This window comes from Staurois parvus, unplaced genomic scaffold (assembly GCF_062004578.1).
Source record: "Staurois parvus isolate SC_StPar_1 unplaced genomic scaffold, SC_StPar_1.0 ptg000031l, whole genome shotgun sequence".
NCBI classification, from domain to species: domain Eukaryota; kingdom Metazoa; phylum Chordata; class Amphibia; order Anura; family Ranidae; genus Staurois; species Staurois parvus.
In genome coordinates, this window is record NW_028317827.1 from 6,687,998 (window position 1) to 6,711,108 (window position 23,111).

Below are 23,111 nucleotides of genomic sequence, written 5' to 3' on the forward strand. Positions count from 1 at the left end.
TACAAAAATCATTGGCACATGCTAACATTTTTGTTGACACATCTACAATAAGGAAAACATTAAACAAGAATGGAGTACATGGGAGGACACCACGGAGGAAGCCATTGCTGTCCAAAAAGAATATTGCAGCACGTTTGAAGTTTGCAAAAGAGCACCTGGATGTTCCACAGCACTACTGGAAAAATATACTGTGGACAGATGAAACCAAGATTGAGTTGTTTGGAAAGAACCCACAACACTATGTGTGGAGAAAAAAAGGCACAGCACACCAACATCAAAACCTCATCCCCACTGTAAAACATGGCGGAGGGAGCATCATTATTTGGGGCTGCTTTGCTGCCTCAGGGCCTGGACGGATTGTTGTCATTGATGGGAAAATGAATTCCAGAGTTTATCAAGACATTTTGCAGGAAAACGTACGACCATCTGTCCGCCAACTGAAGCTCCGCAGAGGATGGGTGATGCAACAGGACAATGACCCAAAGCATACAAGTAATTCAACAAGACAATGGCTGCAACAGCACAGAATACGCCTTCTGGAGTGGCCCAGTCAGAGTCCTGACCTCAACCCGATTGAAATGCTGTGGCATGACCTTAAGAGAGCGATTCACACCAGACATCCCAAGAATATTGCTACACTGAAACAGTTTTGTGAAGAGGAGTGGTCCAAAATAACTCCAGATCGTTGTGCAGGTCTGATCTGCAACTACAGGAAATGTTTGGTTGAGGTTATTGCTGCCAAAGGAGGGTCAACCAGTTATTACGTCCAAAGGTTCACATACTTTTTCCTCCCTGCACTGTGAATGTTTACATGTTATGTGCAATTAAACCATGGTAACATCTAATGTTTGTGTAGTATTATGTTCAGCAGACTGTGTTCTTCTATTGTTGTGACTTAGATGACATTCAGAGCACATTTTATGCCCAATTCATGCAAAACTCCACGTAATCCCAAGGGGTTCACATACTTTTTCTTGCAACTGTAAATAAGGAATATGAAATATGAAGTTTCCCTATTAAAGATCCAATGGAAACTGTGCAGAGTCAGTACTTTCCCTTGGATTGTGGCTGACAGGGAGAGGGGGGGGACTGATACTACAGCAGGAGATCGTATCCCTTAAGCACAGAGCCCAGCCAAGGCCAGGACAAACACATTGGTGAAAATTCAGGGGTACATGAACAGGCCAAAAGGGAAAGGCAACAAACTGAGAATGCTGATCGCCCACTGTAAAATGTGATATCAGTGATCAAGAGGATGATGGGAATGTGAAAGTAAGCATTTAGGATGTCTCCAGAAAGGAGGAAGGCAATGACTGACCTGGCAGTTTCCATGCAGAACATCTGGACCTGCAGGAACAAATTGAGAGCTTTTAGATCCAAAATAGACCAGACTCTTCAATATGGTTTGGGAATGTACATGCCCCTCTTGGAAAAGAAGATGCTAAATGACAGCAATAGGATCCAACCATCTTAGTAGGAGGAAGGGAAAGTTCGAAACTCACTGACAAGTGGGAATGCCCAATCACTGGGCAAAGGGTTTGGAACCAGATTCAGCTAGTTTGGAGGGCCATGTCTTTCTACAAAAGAATGTTCTTGCCTTAGATTTGAAGCTGGAGGTTTAAGAGAGACAAAAGGAACCTCTTCTAACTTCAGTTAGAAGTCCATTAAGTGAAAGTTCTAATTGTAGTAGCAGGAGCCTTCCTTTTCTGGGGGAGGAGAGTACTTTTTCCCCCCTTACCCATTGAAGGTTAACGCTTGTTTAGCCGCTCCTTGGATATCTGCTCAAAGCGTTTCTTACATGGAAGTTCCGCTGACCAGCATTAAGCCAAAGGATCCTGCACATGTGGTTGAAGAGAAGACTCCTCCTGGAGACCTGGTAAACTGTATCCACCAAGCCATTCTCAAAGCAGCACCAGGCCACTGGTAGGATCCGTTAGCATGGAATTAAGATCCGAGGCCATATGCTTAGTCCAGACAGCAATGGTCTGACAGACGGTCATGGGATCAACTACAGCTTGCATGACGGGCCTGCTAAAGAGAAGAAAGCCTCTAACATCTTGTTGACAATGTCCTTAAACATGGTATTATCCTCTATAAGTGCTGCGGGGATCTTGTTAAAACAAGAGATGACAAGGTTTACTATAGGAACTGTCCACTTTCGCAAAAACAATTCTTCAATAGGGTATTGCTCTCCAGATGTTTTTTTAAGGGAATAAAATCTTTGGGTGAGGACAGGTTCCATGAGTGAGCAGACTGGGAGGGTCTTGGATTGCGATAACTATACTGATCCCACAATGGGAACCTTGGAGTAAGCAGACACAGGCTACTCTAAGGCTAAGCAAGAGCATACATCATCAAAAAGGGCAACAATGGTGTGCTTCAGTTTGTATGAAATTTCAGCTGAAGGCATCCCATCCTGATATGATTCCTCAGGAGTAGAGGGTGGGTCTTCTTCATCTACCACCTCAGCTACATTACAGGCTGCTACTGTTTCTTCAATCCAGTGGGGTCCGGAAGCTGTACTACTAGCTATAATGGCTGTGGTGCAGCCAAGAATCTTGATAGGAGAATCATCTTGGTAGGAATGAGAGAGAAAGAAAACTCCATGGGAAGAAGGTAAGCTTTTCTTAGAGTTAAGAGCTCTATCATATAAGGACACTAGCAAAAAACTGCCAGCATCCAATTACCTGAAGGTAGCTGCATATTATCTATGGTAAAGAATTAAAGATACTGTATCCTTTACTGTATAGCTAAGAAAAGTCAGTTTTTCAAAAGAGTTGGTGAAATATTCTTGGGCTAACAGCACCTGCATCCAATAATATTATTATTATACAGTATTTATTTAGCACCAACAGTTCGCTCAGCGCTGTACAATATAATGGGAGACAATACATGCGACAGTACAATAACAATACAATGCGATACACGCGGGGTTCGAGGCCCTCCTCCTTGGAGCTTACAATCTAGGAGGGAGGGGAATATGCAAGCACTGTTCAGGTACTCTGATAGCCACTGGTGCTGGCTGTAAGAATATAATAGCTGGCAGTACAGATTTATCCATTCATGATGATTAGCATAGATAGGAGAATTTAATGATTTCTCATGTGCAGCCCGTAACACTGAATGAGAGAAATTCTAATGTGTATGGCCAGCTTTACATAGCACCAGTTTTTATTGTGCTACACTACTTTGAAAAGTGTGATCTCTAAAACTAAGCGTCCATTTGCACCTATGCTTTGAATGGAACTCCAAAGCACCAAATTAGTAATAGGCAATGCAAATGTTCAAAAATACAAATTTTGACTTCTCTTTTAACACCCTGGCTTACCTCTGACCCTACCGAAAGATCTATTATGATACATGACTTCCATGATCTACAAGGAGGCTTGAGCTAGGCTAAGCTCAAAGTTATTTCCCCCTCAAAGACTGTATACCCTTTCCTTACTATACTGTGGCATGAATATTTACTGAGGAATTTTGTTTAAGTAAAGGCTGCTAAAGTTTTTGGCTTTGGTAATTTTGTTATAGTCACTAGCTTTGAAGGTGTGTGTGTAATATATATGCACACATATACATACAGTTATGTCCATATATATTTGGACACAGGCACAATATTCATATTTATGGGTCTGTATGCCACCAGAATAAATTTAAAATGAAACAATCCAAATTAATTTGAAGTGCAGACTTTCAGCTTTAATTCAAGGGGTTGAACATAAATATCAGGTACAAATCTTAGGAACTGCCACCATTTTTATACTGTCCCTCCATTTTCAGGGACTCAAATGTAATTGGACAAATTAATATAATCATAAATAAAATGTTCATTTTTAATATTTTGTTGAGAATCCTTTACTGGCAATGACTGCCTGAAGTCTGGAACCCATAGACATTACCAAAGACTTGGTTTCCTCCTTTCTGATGCTTTGCCAAGCTCAGACTGCAGCTGTCTACAGTTATTCTTTGTTTGTGGGTCTTTCTGCCTTTAGTTTTGCCTTCAGCAAGTGAAATGCATGCTCAATTGGGTTGAGATCAGGTGATTGACTCGGCCATTGCAGAATATTCCCCTTCTTTGCTCCTGGGTTTCTTTTGCAGTGTGTTTTGGATCATTGTTCATCTGTACTGCGAAGCGCCGTCCAATCAACCTTGCTGCATTTGGCTGAATCTGGGCTGACAGTATATCTCTAAACACGGCAGCCATAATCCGGCTGCTTCTGTCTTCTTTCACATCATCAATAAACACCAATGACCCAGTGCCACTGGAAGCCATGCATGCCCATGCCATCACACTGCCTCCACCATGTTTTACAGATGACATTGTGTGCTTTGGCTCATGAGCTGTTCCAAACCTTCACCACACTTTTTTCTTCCCATCATTCTGGTACAGATTAATCTTATTTTCATCCGTACAAAGAATGTTTTTCCAGAACTGGTCTGGCTTTTTTAGATATTTTTGGCAAAGTCTAATCTGGCTTTTCTATTCTTCAGGCTTATGAATGGCTTGCACCTTGTGGTGAACCCTCTGTATTTGATCTTGTGAAGTCTTCTCTTGATTGTAGACTTTGACAATGATGTGCCCACCTCCTGGATAGTGTCCTTCACTTGTCTGGATGTTGTGAATGGGTTTTTCTTTACCATAGAAAGGATCCTGCAATCATCCACCACTGTTGTCTTCCGTAGACATCCATGCCTTTTTATGTTACTAAGCTCACCAGTGCATTCTTCTTTCCTCAGAAAGTACCAAACCAGGTGTGGCTCTCCAGCTGTTGCAGGACTACAAGTTCCATCATGCCTCTGCAAGTCATAGCTGTAACTGTCAGTTTTGCAATGCCTCATGGGAAATGTAAGTCCACAACAGCTGGAGAGCCACAGATTGCCCACCCCTGTACCAAACTGTTGATTTGGCCACTCCTAATGTTGCTGCTATCTCTCTGATGGATTTGTTTCATTTATGAAGCCTTACAATGGCCTGTTTCAATTGCATGGACAGCTACTTTGAACGCATGATGTAGGTTTACAGCAATACATTCCCACACTTAGAATCAACTCCAGGCCTTTTACCTGTTTAATTAATGAAAAAAATAATGGAGTAGCCCACACCGAGCCATAAAACAGCTTTTGATTCAATTGTTCAATTACTTTTGGTCCCTTGAAAAAGGGGGGATGCTTATTATGAGCTGTAATTCCTAAACCCTTCCTCCAATTTGGATGGACATACCCTCAAATTAAACCTGAGTGTGCGCACTTTCAGCCCATATCCATTATATAACTATAGCTTGAATATGTTTTGGTAAATACCTTAAAAAAAACTAAAATTGTGCCCGTATCCAAATATCTATTTATTACTCCTAGATTGTAAGCTCCAAGGAGCAGGGCCCTCCTTTCCCTCTTGTATTGAACTGTATTGTTGCTGTATTGTCTCCCGTTATATTGTAAAGAGCTGAGCAAACTGTTGGCGCTATATAAATTCTGTATAATAATATATATATTATTAATATTACACAGGATTTATATAGCGCCAACAGTTTGCTCAGGGCTTTACAATATAACGGGAGCAGGGGCGGACTGACCATTTGGAAACTTGGGCACTGCTGAGGGCCCGCAGTCCGTAGGGGGCCCCATGAGATGCCCCTGGTACCTTTTTCATAGGCTTTTTTGAGTTTGGGGTACAGAGGCCCTATGATCCCCTATTGCCCGGGGGCCCCATGAGTTGTCAGTCCGCCCCTGAACGGGAGACAATACAGCAACAGTACAGTTCAATACAAGAAGGATAGGAGGGCCCTGCTCCTTGGAGGTTACAATCTAGCTTACAATATGTGTGTGTGTGTGTGTGTGTGTGTGTGTGTATTTGCATGGATGATAGGCATCTCAGACTGTAAGCTCCGTGAGTGCAGGAACTGATGTGAATGTTCAGTACATATAGCCACCATAGATGGCTCAATTTCCTCAGCTAATGAAGAAAACAAAATCAATCTCCACTGCTGGCTATTGTACAGTATTCAGGCAGCTGAAGATGTCTGAATACAGTGGCACCGCTGAACACTGACTGCATCTGCTAGGATGCAATCGCTGTTCCTCCAATAATTTTCTAGCCAGCTCAGGCAATTTTTAAATTGACCTTTGTCAAGCTGGGTGGTGCTTGCAGAGCCGCCCACTGCTCACATTTTGGCCAATTTAGAAGGAATCAGATGAAATGCTTATTGCACCCCCCCTCTTTATAGTACTAGATGTCCTTTTCTAGTTTCTATTCAGCAGCATGCAAAGTATTTTAAAAATATTCTCCTTCAGAAAATAAATTTCCCCCCAAAGCAATTGATAAGTGAGAGAAAAGAAAGATTTGGAGCAAATCTTTCACATCATTAATTACATTTTCAGTGCGAGTCTGAAATTGTTTTGTGAGCGTTCGTCATTGAACTGTCACAGGAATAATCTAAGCTTCGTGCACAAGTCCCCAGTCGGCCAGATGCTTTCATGTGTAAATAGGAAGCATAGAAACAAGGACGTGACTTGCTAATTAATTGAAGCTGACAATCTTTTCCTTTAGGTTTTCCTGGCTGCCTAAAAAACAAATTAACTCCTTCTATTGCAGGCCCTCAAGACTCATTAGACCTAAATATGTTAATAATAGGAATTGTATTAAGCATCTTAGCTGTAGCCTCCTTATCCCTAAACGCATTTACAATGTTGCTAAAATCCATTTAATATAGCTGCCACTTACATGCAGAAAGGTGGCCATTTTGTATAGAACTGTTGTTTAGCTGGACTGTTCACTGGAAAAGGTACTTACAGCAGTAGATGAAAACTTGCAATTGATATAGAACTGGGGCATCGAACAAATGTGATAATTGTAAAAACAAACAGGTTTGAGCCTGTAAAAAAAAAAACCCTGGTCTTGGGTAAATGGAAACCAGTCATGAAAAAAAAAAAAAAATATCATGGCCAATTGATTCCTTCCCTAAGCAAGCCAAGGGACATTAGGGAGGACTTACAGACACACAATTCCCTAATGTACACATTAAGAGCTGGCCAGACCAGGCAATCACTCTCCTAGGTAGACACCTCAATGGACCCTTATTGAAAAACACGTAGAATGCCATTTCTAAACAATCCTTTTGAAATTGTTAGTTGCCTGACTGTTGTGTTGATCAGAAGGCTTTGATGTTATCAGAGTCACAGACCTGGAACAAGAACACAGATTGGTAATTCTGACGATTTATCTCAGAACATGTTTTACTTGAACAAAATGCACTTCCCACCTGTCTGGGAAACTACACAGTATGCTGAGAGTGTGACTGTAAAAAATAGGCCTTGCCAAGCAAATATAAAGGCTCAGCAGATGGGACAATAGTGCAGCAAGAGATCAGTGTAGGTTTGCAATTTATAATAATCAAAAAATGCATATGCATGGGGCATTATACCACAAACACATACAGCACATTCCCCAGCATTCAGTATCGTTGGCTAATATGGTTCAGAAATCTAATATATCTCCTACTGAGTAAACCATATCCAGTGTTTGGATGCTCAGATTTACCAAAGCACTGGTGTAATCACACAGACCACACTAGCTTGTGGCTATTGACATCACTAGACTGATGTTATCCCATGCAAGACTATTTTCCCATGTGAAAAGAGTTTTTCCCACTGTGGAAATACGGTTTCCTAATTCCTATGCATTCAGAGCAGCAATCCAGGCTCCATTCAACCTCACACAGCTGAGAGTACCTGCGGCCCTCTCCATCTGACATAGGAAACAGATGGCTGAACACTGACCAAGCTTTAAATTAGAACTGCACACACCTGACTGTACTTGTTCAGCCAGTCAATATTGTTTACTCTTGTTCTGCCTGAAAAGAACACCCATGGTCATCTTTTTTTAAGGCAGTCCAAATAGCAATGGAAATAAAGTGTAGTAACATACAGCAATCAATTAGATTAAATGTAACTGATAGCAGTTCACTAAGGTTGCACTGGCTATTCTGTCACAGGCAGCAAAAGAACTGTTAAAGCAGAACTCCAGGCAAAAACTTCTTTACATGTCGATATCCTACCTTCACTGATTATGTCTTCCATCTTCTGGTTCACTCAGTAGTTGCCCTGAAATAGCCTATTCATTTTCAAATCAAATGCCCTTTGGTTTCCTGTTTGTAAGATCAGTGGCTGCTATGCTTCCTTTTCCCCAGCCACTGGTCTTGACACATCCCTTCTGTAGTTCATTCTCCAGGAAGCAGTGATGTAAATCAGCCACACCTGCAGTGATGGGCAGACCAGACCTGAGACACATTCTACATGTACAGGCCTAGTGTAATCATCTGCTTTCACTACAATTCCCTGCAATTGATGGGAACTGTAGTTTCCTTTTACTGCAGAGAGAGAGGAGAGGAAATTATGCAATCCCTGATGTTACACCTCCTTCTTCGCAGAGCAGATGCTGTCATCTTTGAATTTTCATGACCTCATCTCTGTAATTCAAATTAGATTTTTCTCCTAAATGGTAAGGATTTTCAAAATTGTATTAACTGTTTAGTGTTCTGTGTAGGGGGTGTACTAATAGGTGATTTTTTTTTGTCTATCCCGGAGTTCTTTAAAAAGCAAAGAGAACACTCATATGTTCCTATTGTATTGCCCCTTCCTTGGCCAGTGAAATGTCAGTGTCACTGCTCCATTTAACCAGCAAGGAAGTTACACCATAGGAGGAGGCGAGGGCTCCCTTTAGTGATTCTGTTGCTATGTGAGTTACTCATGTGACATGCCCTAAAAATATGATTTTTATACTTGCTGTAAAATCTTTTTCAGGACATAGGATTATACTGTAGAATAGAATAATAGTAATTCTTAGATATTTGGATTATACAGTTTTCAGGAGGTTTGGAAACTGGCAAAGAAAGAAAAGAAAACAGTTAATCTTGCCCCCGCATAACCCTACCTCCAATTGTAAGGCCCCAGTTTAGTGAGCAAGCAATCCTTAAGGTCATAATACAGAGAAAGGGGGACCTGCACCCCTCAATGGACAAGAAAAATAATTTACAGTAAGTGCAGTTTTTATCATCCACTGAGGATCACAAGAATGTAGCATATTTGGGTTATATTGCTATAACCCACCGGCATACCAAAAAATGTTAAGTCAGCTTCCATCTAACCCTGCCTCATTATGCAGTACTTATGGCCATAATACAAGAAACTGCACCGTAAGTACTTTATGCTGTACTTGCTAGGTTACTATGTCCCTAAATGAAACAGAAATGTAGGAATTCTTAGACATTGGAATCTTGGTACAAGATCATCTGAAGCAACCAAATCTCAATGAAGACTGGTTGAAAAAAAGGGACTAGGCAAATATAGAACTCGCCGTAAGCAAGAAAAAGGACACAGGATCAACCTGATGTTCTAGAACAGGGCAGGTAAATGCTGCTAAGAATTACTGCTACCTGATAAAATGATGGATTCAAGTGTGGAGAACAACCAAGCATCCACCAGGAGAAAAAACAAAGTAAGCAATAAAAAAAAACCTCAAGAGAAGAAATAATTACACTGACAAATTCCAATAAAAAGTGTAGTAAAAATAGACATTTGGCAGTTGGGTTATTTTTTTTTTTTTTTTGCCAGAGTCCAAAGGCAATATAACCCAAACGTCTAGGAATTATTAGCTTCTTGGGTCCTTCAAGGGACAAAAAACAAAAAAAAGATTCTGAACTGCTGCTGAGTGGTACTAAACCCTCCCCATTTCCCTCAGTGATTAAAACAGGTGGTGTGCACCTTTTACCTGATGCAATGACCGGATCCTTCATGATCTCCCATGTAATGGGGCAAAGAAATTCTTCAGGGATGTTGGAAGAAGCTGCTTTCATCTTGCTTCGTAATTCTTCTATCTTTCTCATAATCTTATTTCGCAGTCCCAGGGATTCTGCCAAGTTAAACATTTTGCAAATAATGGTACACAGTAATCTATACTTAAATACACAAAATAACATCTGCTTACAACATTGTGTTTTTAACTGAAACTCATTACCTAAGATGAAGTGACAACAATAGCTTGGAACATTCAGGAGACACGGCAGAAGATCAACATTTGCACACGTTGGCACTAAATAACTGCATGGAATTTTGAGGTTGTTACGTTAAAAGGAGGTTCTGAAGGGGCCCTTAGGGGATTCAAGTGATCTAGCTGTTCAAAAGCATTACAGCACATCATCATTTTATTCCATAAGACATCACACCATTAATATGCTATTTTTCCAGTGTGGAAATGAGTTATGGTATGTTTTAGCTAAGATGCTTACAAAAAAAAAAAAATCTTGCAATGAGACCAATATTCATGGTTGTCAGGCTGAATAAATATAACACCTATGTATGTAGGTATATATAGGCATTAAAAGGAGGCATCGGTGCAGAATTTAGGATTTATTTTTTTGTTACACATACCAAGTGCCCCCCAACTCCCAGTTCAGATGGAGTGCACTGAATCTCACAGCTTACTATGTTAATCACAGTCATGCTGGCCCAAATGTTGCATGTGATGTTCAGGCTGCATCCACCAATGATCCAACATTGCTTCCTCCGCCTGCACCCCTCTCCTACCTTGTGTGTGTATAGCGCAACCTGTGTAACATGGGTGCTCTTCTGCATCCAGCTTCCATGTGTATTTCAGGGGGTGAAGTAATTGGGGGAAACTGGACTTGAATTTTGAGAGGTTAATATGGGTAGTATCTTGTACACTCATAATTGGGCTGCCATAATGAACAAATTAGTGTCCCACACAAGTGTCAATACTACAGAAGCTCCTTCACAAAATCAGAGGCTGGTGAACAGAGACTTTCCCTAGGACAACCAATCAAATCTTTGCTTCCATTTTCTAAGTTGCACTGGAGAAATGACAGCTGAAATCTCACTGTTTGCTCTGGGAATACTACCAAGTTCAAAACAACCCCCCCCCCCCACCACACACACACTTTTATACAGATATAGAGTGACTTACCTATCTTCAGGTCATTGAGCAGCGTGTCCTTGGTGAGGTCAAGTAATTCTTTGCCATCAATATTGTTGGAGCTGAACTGCTGTTCTACCTCTGCCAGGCCTTCTGCGGAAAGCCAGTTCCTGACATCTTTCTCTGTCCAGTTCTCAATATGGCTCTCTGTTCTTCTCAACCTGCCAACTGAAAACAAAAAAATCCAGGAATGTGTAACCACTGGGAGGATGTCTAGCTTTCTGTTAGGCTGAAGTCTCAGTATAAAAAAGGCAATAACTCAACTATAGTACAAAGAACAGATAGGGGAAACTTCCAGCCAAAGTTCCAAGTAACCCATAAAGAGAAAGGTCTCCTGGGTAAGGTATTGAGGTATTGTACAGTAAGGCAGTGCAAAGTATTACCCGCTTAAGCTCCAGCCATGTACTCATACGTCACGGGAGTTTGAGCCATTATACCTGGATAATACCTGCAGCTGCAGGCATCATCTCACTACCATTTTTTTTAAAGCAGACGATCAACTCTCTTGTGATACAAATCGAAATTAGCCGCTCAATTGCTATTACAAGCAGCAGGAGGGGATGTCCACCCACGAGCCCATGCAGGCTGCCCTCACCAGCTTTACTGGGATCATAGAAACATAGAAAAGTGATGGCAGAAAAAGACTGGTCCATCAAGTCTGCCCATATTTGCTTTTTTCTGTGTGTGTTTTTGTTTTTTGTTTTTTTTCTGGGGGGGGGGGGGTTGTTTCGTTTTTTTCTGTTTTGTTAACTTTATTGTCTTAGTATAGATCTGTGCTTGTCCCAAGCATGTTTGAAGCCATTTACTGTTGACTGGCTCACTACCTCTGCTGGAAGTTTATTCCAAGCATCAACTACTCTTTCAGTAAAGTAGTACTTTCTGAGATTAGATTTGAACTTTCCTCCAGTTAGGTTAAGGTCATGTCCCCCATCCATGTTCTTGATTTTGGTGTTGAAAATATTGCCCTCCTGAACCCTATTCACCCTCTTGATGTATTTAAAGGTTTCAATCATGTCTTCCCTTTCGCTTGTTCCTCCAGACTGTACGGTAAGTTCCTGAAGTCACTCTTGATGTGTTTTATCCTCCAGACCTTTCACCATTTATGTTACCTGTCTCTGGACTCATTTTATCTTATCAGTATCTTTTTGGAGATCCCCTGTACCACCAGGGGACCAAGATCGAACAGCTGGCGCTTTGGCTGACTGGTCACAGAGTCGAACAAAGACCAGATCGGCTTTATGATATAGTAACCCAGAAATGATGACCTTTCATCACTTCCGGTGTACATAGAAATACATGGCTCCACTTAAAAAAAAAAAAATAGTATTTAGTCACACTGATGTTGGTGTGATTAAATGCTTTTAAGAGCAGAGGATGGATTTGGGGTCTTATTGACCAGATTTTACCATAAAGAGTGCCTGTCACATGCCTTTTGCTGTCACAAGGGACGTATACATTCCTTGTGACAACAATAAAAGTGGTAACAGTGTAAAAAAAAAATTATTAAAAAAAAAAAAAATTATTAAAAAATTAAAAAAAAAAAAAAAATTAAAAAAAAAAAGAAATTAAAATGTCCTTGACAGCCCGAGATTGCACCCAAAGGCAAATGCATGCAATGATCCCACACGCACCAAACAGCGATCATTCCACACAAGTGAGGTATCGCCACAAACATCAGATCATGGGCAGTAATTCTAGTACAAAACCTCCTCTGTTAATTTAAAGTGGTAACCTAAAGGCTTTTAAAGCATCACCCATGGATAGTAAAATTTACATTGCACAATTTTAAAGCGTGACATGTTTGGTATCTATTTACTCGGTGTAATATCTTTTATATTTTACAAAATATTAGGATATGTATTGTGTTTTTTTGCATTAAAATTCCAAAAAGGTTTTTTTTTTACAAAAAATTACATTTGAAACACCACTGTGCAAATACTGTGTGGCATAAAAAATTGCAAAACCCAACAATGTATTCTCTAGGGCCTCACTTTAAAAAATATGTAATGTTTGAGGGTTCTAAGAGATTTTCTAGAAAAAATTACTGCTAGTTACATGTAAACAAAAAGTGCCAGAATCCACATTAACAGAATGCTGTATGCTATAGTCAAGACATTGCTTTTGGTGTAACAATTGCCTTAAGCTGGTCATGCATAGGGCAATGATAAAAAAATAGACCATAAACTATTCAGACTAAGGCTGGCCATACATTATACAATTATCTGCAGATTTTTGGTTTAGATTTACCAAAAACCATATAATAGGAGGACAAACCTAAACAACACTTTCAGTTGTATCCAATTAGGCAGGCCCTTGCACTACATAGTTGAAGGTAAATCTAAAGGAAATTGGGCAGAAAATCTGCAGATAATTGTATAATGTATGGCCAGCCTTACATACATAGATCATTCATCTCTATAGAACCTGTAGTAGCAGCTCTGAAATGCAGCACAGGTGTTAGCCATTATGTGGGAATAAATGATGTCTGACACCACATAGGGCTGGGCACTGAGGTCTATGTGGGGACTAGACAGGAGGGGCCCATTTATGGTATTAATTACAAAACTATACTTGCACTTCATACTTCACAAAGAACAATCTAAAATCCTATCCTGTGTTTTTTTATGTTGTAAAGAATATAAGCACCTGTTGACTGACTGGCTGGTCCCAGTTTCCAGATAGTCACAGTCTTGTCCATGGATCCAATGGCCAGCAAAGGCTGATTTGGTGCTAAAGCACAGGCAGTCACATAGCTGTAGAAATCAAAGGATAATACCAATTACAACCATTTACAGAGCAACTCTGGATGATGGGTAAAATCCATCTATAAACTTCCAGTGATATCTGCTGAATATTTGTATTCAGATTGTAAGCTCCAGGAGCAGGGCCCTCCTATTCCTTTTTTATTGAACTACATTGTAATTGTACTATTCCCCCTTTATATTGTAAATTGAGCAAACTGGTGGCACTATATAAATGCTGTATAATAATAATAATTTGTGCATGTCTAGTGAAAACATTTTATTGGTACGTAGTCCTATTCCAGAGATTTACCTTCATTTCTCATCCCTGTGACAATGCCTAAAGTAGTTGGAAAGGCAATATACAAGCAATGTCCCCATGGCACTTGTTTAAAACCACTCTATGTGAAATTCCTAAAATAAAACAAAAAAAATAATCACTGACTAAATGTTTGTTTTTATTGTCTTTATATCTGGTAGCCTGACCCCAAATCCTCTGGCTAATGTGGCTTACTCAGCAGGCAGTGGGTAGAGACCACAAGGAAGGCCATAGTAAAGCGGTACAGGACTGATCACAGCTGACACTGATGAAGCTTCTTTAGAAATGACAATACATAATGGCTGGATGAATCACCCAACGCGTGTGCAAAGTTTTGTGGGGTGGGAAGCTTCCGGATAGTGACACTGCTAAGCCATTCTGCATTTAAAATTGGACACGGAGTGTTGTCTGCAAGGCACCAGATTTTGCATCAACACACAACTAGCAGAATCAAAAGGCACTTTCAGTCTAATTTCAACTGATTGTCCATATTGGAATTTCATGAATGTTTATTTTTCTGAACTTTGTATTACAGGATTTAATTTTTTTCCTGGTTAGTTGTGCACAAGTCATAGTGACCCTTGAATTTACTCATGACCACATGAACTTCATGCATACAGCTAGCTGAAATATATACAGGAGAACCTGCCAAAGGATTTGTAATGTTGTCAACTTTGTGATCCAGACACTCCTGCAAATCAACATTCTCAGATCTTTGACACATCAGCAGCAAATCTTGTCCAAGAACATGGGTCAAAACACACCGTAGCCTTGGGCAAGGAAGTAGCAGCAAAACGCTGAGGTCTCTTTTCCTACCAGCAGATGTGCACTGAGCAAAGCCTGATTGGCGCCTAGCACTGCTCCTCCCTTTCCTAGTCTGAAAGCTATTGCACAAAGCATTACAGAAAATTAAGAACAAGATGCAGCCAGGAACTTACACTACACATACACTGCTCAAAACAATTAGAGGAATGCTTTGAAAACACATCAGATCTCAATGGGTAAAAAACTCATGCTGGATCTCTATACTGATATGGACTGGGTAATGTGTTAGGAACGTAAGGATGCCCCATCGTTTGATGGAAATGAAAATTATCAACTTACAGAGGACTGAATTCAAAGACACCCCAAAAATCAAAGTGTAAAAATGATGCAGCAGGCTGGTCCATTTTGCTGAAATTTCATTGCAGCAACTCAAAATGGTACTCAGTAGTTTGTATGGCCCCCACGTGCTTGTATGCATGCCTGATGACGAATAGTGTTATGGGGTATTTCCTCCCAGATCTGGACCAGGGCATCACTGAGCTCCTGGACAGTCTGAGGTGCAACCTGGCAGTGTCAAATGTACCAAAACATGATATCCCAGAGGTGTTCTCTTGAATTTAGTCCAGGTGAGCATGGGGGACATTCAATGGTATCAATTCCTTCATCCTCCAGGAACTGCCTGCATACTCTCTCCACAAGGCAGGACACTGTCGTGCACCTGGAGGAACCCAGGACCCACTGCACCAGCGTAGGGTCTGACAATGGGTCCAAGGATTTAGTCTCGATAACGAATGGCAATCAGGGTGCCATTGTCTAGCCTGTGGAGGTCTGTGCGTCCCTCCATGGATATGCCTCCCCACACCATCACTGACCCACCACCAAAACAGTCATGCTGAGCAATGTTACAGGGAGCATAATGTACTTCTCGGCTTCTCCAGACCCTTTCACGTCTGTCACATGTGCTCAGGATGAACCTGCTCTCATCTGTGAAAGCAAAGGGCACCAGTGGTGAACCTGCCAATTCTGGTGTTCAATGGCAAATGCTAATCGAGCTCTTTGGTGCTGGGCAGTGGGCACAGGGCCCACTAGAGGAGATCAGGCACTCAGGCCACCCTCATGAAGTCTGTTTCTGATTGTTTGGTCAGAGACATTAACACCAGTGGCCTGCTAGAGGTCATTTTGTAAGGCTCTGGCAGTGCTCATCCTGTTCCTCCTTGCTCAAAGGAGCAGATACCGGTCCTGATGATGGGTTAAGGACCTTCTATGGCCCTCCTAGAGTATGGCCTGTCTCCTGGAATCTCCTCCATGCTCTTGAGACAGTACTGGAAGACATAGCAAACCTTCTGGCAATGGCACGTATTGATGTGCCATCCTGGAGGAGTTGGACAGCCTGTGCAACCTCTGTAGGGTCCAGGTATCATCTCATGCTACCAGTAGTGACACTGACCTGAGCCAAATGCAAAACTAGTGAAAAACAATCAGAAAATATGTGTAGGGAAAAAAATATCAGTGTCCTCCACCTGTAAAACCATTCCTGTTTTGGGGGTCATTTCATTGTTGCCCATCTATTGCACCTGTTGTTAATTTAATTAACACCAAAGCAGTTGAAAATGGTTAACAAACCCCTCTGCTACTTAACTGACTGGATCAATATCCCAGGAGTTTAATTGACTTGATGCTATACTCTGATTAAAAAGTGTTCCTTTATTTTTTTGGAGCAGTGTATAAAAAAATAATAAAACTAATGATTTTCACTGCATCCATCGTTGGTTTGTTATATCTGCCAGAGATAAGACTGGACTCTTGTTTAGACAGAGTTCTAGGCTCCTTCCATGCTGAACAGGCTACAATGAGGGCAGATTTGAGGTATGAATAACCAAATTCTGAATGATTAAAAGTGTAGAACATTAGACTGCATCAGGGTTAAACATACTTAGACTTATTATTATTACAGGTACTTATATAGTGCCATCAACTTACATATATATCGTACATTCACATCAGTCCCTACAATCTAAAGTCCCTAACTTACATTCATACATTCAGTAGATATACTAGGGCCAATTTAGACAGGATCCAATTAACCTACCAGCATGTCTTTGGAATGTGGGAGGAAACTGGAGTACCCGTAGGAAACCCAGGCACACGGAAAATGTGCAAACTCCAGGCAGGTAGTGCCATGGTTGGGATTCGAATCAACTACCCTAGTACTACCAGGTGGAAGTGCTAACCATTTAGCCACTGTGCAGGCTTGCACAGAGACTATGAAAGGCAAAAACCTTTAGTCAGCATAATTGGGAGCATGGTATTACTTGCTTCCAGAATACCAGCAACGAAAGGATTTATTACAGTGGGGTAACCTAGCGTACCTGTACTTTGCTAAATGTAAACAAAAGCCTAGTCCAAATCCCTAGTATGTATTTCAGTGGTAGGTTTTTGAGAATTAATATCCCACGCTCAAAATTGCAGGTATGACTTAATGGAAATGTCAGGCAGGCTGCCTCTAGATCTGCAGGCTTGGTTTTATACTTGAGCTATGCAAATACATTTTACAGACCATGTTGGCAAACGTATGGCTTTCAAGATTTGTGGCTTGGAGAGAGCATAACTGACATCCAGCCCTGATGAAATGACTTGTAATGCATACCCAACATTCTCAAAAACACAGTTTCTAGGGAGTCATAATAAACACAACTCAGATGCTTCAACCTGATATAGCATTGCCCTGTAACAACCCATCTGCATTATTCCATCTATAAAATATAGCACTGCCATGTGCCTTGACAAAACACATTTTTAACGTCTCTCCTTTTGGGCTGCTGTTTCGCAACACAGGAAGACATGACACACAGAACATTGCGTTTCATTGTTCTTTATTTGGCAGCAGAAATGGTTGCACAGGCAAAGTACACCTAGCGCACATTCCACAGGCAACAGTAATTTAATACGTATCCAATGCTCGGGCTACACATACCACCCCCCTGATGTGAGTGATCTTTGGGGCAACACATTCTACATCGGTTTACTGCTCCTCTCCTGACCATAGACAAAGGCATAGAAGTCATAGCAAATATCACTACAGAAAACTTGCAAACTGATCCTGGTTGTAAAGCCCAACTCCAGCTAAAACTTTTTTTTTTTCCGAAAAGTGAGTTATTTCAGTTATCAATGGAGCTGGTAAGAGTTAAACCTGTGGTGGGTTTTTATTGCGGCCTGTGCCCCCTCTGTGAAGAATCCAAGTAACTTTATTATTTTTTTAAGCCACTTTGGGGCTAGACGCAAGGGTGTCAAACTTGTGGCCCTCCACCTGTTGTGGAGCTACAAGTCCCATCATGCCTCTGCCTTTGAGAGTCATGCTTGTAACTGTCAGCCTTTCAATGCCTCATGGGCCTTGTAGTTTGGCAACAGCTGTAGGGCCGCCAGTTTGACACCCTTGCGGTTGCTTACTTTAAACGCCGGACCAATTTTTACATTACGGTGATGTCCTTATTGAATTGGCAATAGCCATAGCTTAGGGTAATGATTTAAGGAATTTGATCTTGCTGCAACATTATTGATTTTGCATTCATCAAAACTGGCATAATAAATTATTTTTAACCACTTCGCGCCGGCCACGCGCAAATGTGCAGCCTCCCGGCGTCTGGGCCTTGTTGCCGAGCAGCCGCACATTTGCGTGCAATTAAGAAAAACATATGTGCTGGGAGCGCACGCCCTGCGCGCTCCAAGCACACATGTCCGGTACTCACGGAAAGGTCCCGATCTCCTCTTTCGATCGGGACCTTTTCTTGATCATATGACCACTGTGACAGCGAATCACGGCGGTCTCATGAACCTAAAACCCCTCCTCCCAGCTTCTGAAACCCTTAAAGGGCCGGGAGGCGCCAAGGGGTTAAAGATCGAAACACAGCACTATTAGACCTAGTTCACACCTATGCAGGTTGCAGTTGATGCATTTTACTGGTTAGTTTTGCATTTTGTTTTTTTCCTACCTTTATGATGTGTTTTTGTGAGGTGTCTGTTATGTGCAAAAACACAGCAGAAACGCAATCACTGTGTTTTTTATGCATTTCTATTGATGTTTATGGAACCAAAAACGCAACCTGCTGCAGAATAAAAAAAAAAAATTTCACACAAATAGATTTCTTTTGGGGGTATTTATTCACCAAGTTTTTTTTATACTATAAATGAAAAAAAGACCAAAAATTCTGTAAAAAAAAAAAAATTGCAAACAGGTAATTTTTCTTCTTCACTGATGCATTGATGAGGCTGCACTGATAGGCAGCACTTATGGGCACTGATGAGGCAGCACTGGTGGGCATTGATGAGGAGGCACTGATGAGGCTGCACTGATATGTGGCACTAAAGGGCAATGACAGGTGGAACTGAAGGGCACAGATTGGCAGCACTGTCTGGCACTGATATATCAGTGTAAATGTCTCCTTTCACAGTTGCCAGTTATCGGCAGTACTTTCCTCACGCTGTGACAGCTTGAGGAAAGTACTGCCAATAACCAGCCAGTGTATTTACATGGTGATCAGCTGTGATTGGACACATGGTAAAAGGCCGCTGTGATTGGCCCTTTACCGTGTCATGTGATCCAAAAGGACACAGCGATCACAGAGAGCGCCAGGTGCGTGCCGTGGGGGGCGCGTTCTGGGAGGGCGTCATATGACACCCTTCCAAAACTGGACGACATCGCTGTAGCCATCACTCGGCTATAGCGCAGTCAAGAAGTGGTTAAAAATCATGTTAATTTCTACATACCCATCACTTTTTACTAAATTGATGGAGGATGTGGTCTGATGCGACCCTATCTTAGATGGGGAGAATTGCATCCGTGAAGATGATGGTTTTACCTATGATACTGTATTATTTCAGAACTTTACCTGCCTCAGTACTAATGGAGGAACTCCGGCAGTTCCAAACTAAAATTTTCAACTTTATGTGTACCAAGGGCAGTAGGTTGGCCTGGGCTATAATGTACAGTCAGGTCCATAAATATTGGGACATCGACACAATTCTAACATTTTTGGCTCTATACACCACCACAATGGATTTGAAATTAAACGAACAAGATGTGTTTTAACTGCAGACTGTCAGCTTTAATTTGAGGGTATTTACAGTTGTGTTCAAAATAATAGCAGTGTGTTGAAAAAAGTGAATAAAGCTCAAAATCCTTCTAATAGCTTTTATTTCCATACACACAAATGCATTGAGAACACTACACATTCTATTCCAAATCAAAACATGAAGAAAAATATCAAATTTGTGTTGTTCCTCTAAAAAAAATTGAAGAAAAGTGAATATTAGACTGTTCAAAAAAAATAACAGTGTTTGTATTCTTCTTTACAAACTCAAACATTCACTATATAAACTAAAAAATGTTTGAAGATTTTGCTTTCCTTTGAATTAATATTTAGTTGTAGTCGCACTGTTTCTGAGAACTGCTGTACATCTGTGTTGCATGGAGTCAACCAACTTCTGGCACCTGTGAACAGGTATTCCAGCCCAGGATGATTGGACTACATTCCACAGTTCTTCTCTATTTCTTGGTTTTGCCTCAGAAACTGCATTTTTGATGTCACCCTACAAGTTTTCTATTGGATTAAGATCCGGCGATTGGGCTGGCCACTCCATAACGTCAATCTTGTTGGTCTGGAACCAAGATGTTGTATGTTTACTGGTGTGTTTGGGGTCGTTGTCTTGTTGGAACACCCATTTCAAGGGCATTTCCTTTTCAGCATAAGGCAGCATGACCTCTTCAAGTATTCTGATGTATTCAAACTGATCCATGATCCCTGGTATGCGATAAATAGGCCCAACACCGTAGTATGAGAAACATCCCCATATCATGATGCTTGCGTAACCATGCTTCACTGTCTTCACAGTGTGCTGTGGCTTGAATTCAGTGTTTGGGGGTCGTCTGACAAACTGTCTCCGGCCACTAGACCCAAAAAGAACAATCTTACTTTCATCAGTCCACAAAATGTTGCACCATTTCTCTTTAGGCCAGTCAATGTGCTCTTTGGCAAATTGTAACCTCTTCGGCACGTCTTTTTTTCAACAGTAGGACTTCGCGGGGGCTTCTTGCAGATAGCTTGGCTTCACATAGGCGTCTTCTAATTGTAACAGTACTCACAGGTAACTTTAGACCTTCTTTGATCGTCCTGGAGCTGATTGTTCGCTGAGTCCTTGCCATTTTGGCTATTCCTCAATCCATTCGAATGGTAGTTTTTCGCTTTCTTCCACGTCTTTCAGGTTAAAGCATTTGCGATCATTTTAGCTGAGCAGCCTATCATTTTCTGCACTTCTTTAGATGTTTTCCCCTCTCCAATAAACGTTTTAATCAAGGTACGCTGTGCTTCTGAACAATGTCTGGAATGACCCATTTTCCTCAGAATTTCAGAGAGAAATGCACTGTAACCAGCATGTACAACATGAGAATGAATGAGAATGAATGACCTCACTAATAGAACTCCACACTACTATTATTTTGAACATGCCCCTTTCAATTAGTGATTCAATTACACAGAATCAGCAGCATGCATGTCATAACTCTTGGGTCTGTTGGATTTCTATTACTCTACTACACCTGCTAGTAAATTATTTGCCATGTAGAAATATCATTTCTACCAAAAACAGTGAATGATCAGGTTAGTGATGTCTGACTGCTATTATTTTGAACACAACTGTACATCCAAATCAGGTGAACGGTGTAGGAATTACAACAGTTTGCATATGTGCCTCCCACTTGTTAAGGGACCAAAAGAAATGGGACAGAATCATAAATCAAACTTTCACTTTTTAGTACTTGGTTGCAAATCCTTTGCAGTCAATTACAGCCTGAAGTCTGGAACGCATAGACATCACCAGACGCTGGGTTTCATCCCTGGGGATGCTCTGCCAGGCCTCTACTGCAACTGTCTTCAGTTCCTACTTGTTCTTGGGGCATTTTCCTTTCAGTTTTGTCTTCAGCAAGTGAAATGCATGCTCAATCAGATTCAGGTCAGGTGATTGACTTGGCCATTGCATAACATTCCACTTCTTTCCCTTAAAAAACTCTTTGGTTGCTTTTGCAGTATGCTTTGGGTCATTGTCCATCTGCACTGTGAAGCGGCGTCCAATGAGTTGTGAAGCATTTGGCTGAATATGAGCAGATAATATTGCCCGAAACACTTCAGAATTCATCCTGCTGCTTTTGTCAGCAGTCACATCATCAATAAATACAAGAGAACCAGTTCCATTGGCAGCCATACATGCCCACGCCATGACACTACCACCACCATGCTTCACTGATGAGGTGGTATGCTTAGGATCATGAGCAGTTCCTTTCCTTCTCCATTCTCTTCTCTTCCCATCACTCTGGTACAAGTTGATCTTGGTCTCATCTGTCCATAGGATGTTGTTCCAGAACTGTGAAGGCTTTTTAAGATGTCGTTTGGCAAACTCTAATCTGGCCTTCCTGTTTTTGAGGCTCACCAATGGTTTACATCTTGTGGTGAAACCTCTGTATTCACTCTGGTGAAGTTTTCTCTTGATTGTTGACTTTGACACACATACACCTACCTCCTGGAGAGTGTTCTTGATCTGGCCAACTGTTGTGAAGGGTGTTTTCTTCACCAGGGAAATAAGTCTTCGGTCATCCACCACAGTTGCTTTGCGTGGTCTTCCGGGTCTTTTGGTGTTGGTGAGCTCACCGGTGCGTTACTTCTTTTTAAGAATGTTCCAAACAGTTGTTTTGGCCACACCTAATGTTTTTGCTATCTCTCTGATGCGTTTGTTTTGTTTTTTCAGCCGAATGATGGCTTGCTTCACTGATAGTGACAGCTCTTTGGATCTCATCTTGAGAGTTGACAGCAACAGATTCCAAATGCAAATAGCACACTTGAAATGAATTCTGGACCTTTTATCTGCTCATTGTAATTGCGATAATGAGGGAATAACACACACCTGGCCATGGAACAGCTGAGAAGCCAATTGTCCCATTACTTTTGGTCCCTTAACAAGTGGGAGGCACATATGCAAACTGTTGTAATTCCTACACCTTTCACCTGATTTGGATGTAAATACCCTCAAATTAAAGCTGGCAGTCTGCAGTTAAAGCACATCTTGTTTGTTGCATTTCAAATCCATTGTGTTGGTGTATAGAGCAAAAAATGTTAGAATTGTGTCGATGTCCCAATATTTATAGACCTGACTGTATACCCCAAGGATCTGGGTGAACTGGGGGTCCCAGACTTCTGAAAATATTACACTGCAACACAAATTACACAATTATGTCACCTACACTATAGCCATTATA

At 41.2% G+C, this 23,111-nt stretch overlaps 1 protein-coding gene across 3 annotated transcripts in view; it reads right to left on the bottom strand.

Moving 5' to 3' along the window:
- Positions 1-23,111, bottom strand: part of WDSUB1 (WD repeat, sterile alpha motif and U-box domain containing 1) — a 154,574-nt gene that overhangs the window by 84,585 nt on the left and 46,878 nt on the right. For all 3 annotated transcript variants that reach the window (XM_089659751.1, XM_089659752.1, XM_089659749.1), the window contains exons 9-11: positions 13,631-13,737; positions 10,976-11,152; positions 9,764-9,904 (exon numbers count right to left, since the gene is read on the bottom strand). In XM_089659751.1, coding sequence (XP_089515877.1) covers positions 9,764-9,904; positions 10,976-11,152; positions 13,631-13,737 — 425 coding nt within the window. The remainder of the gene's footprint in view (positions 1-9,763; positions 9,905-10,975; positions 11,153-13,630; positions 13,738-23,111) is intronic.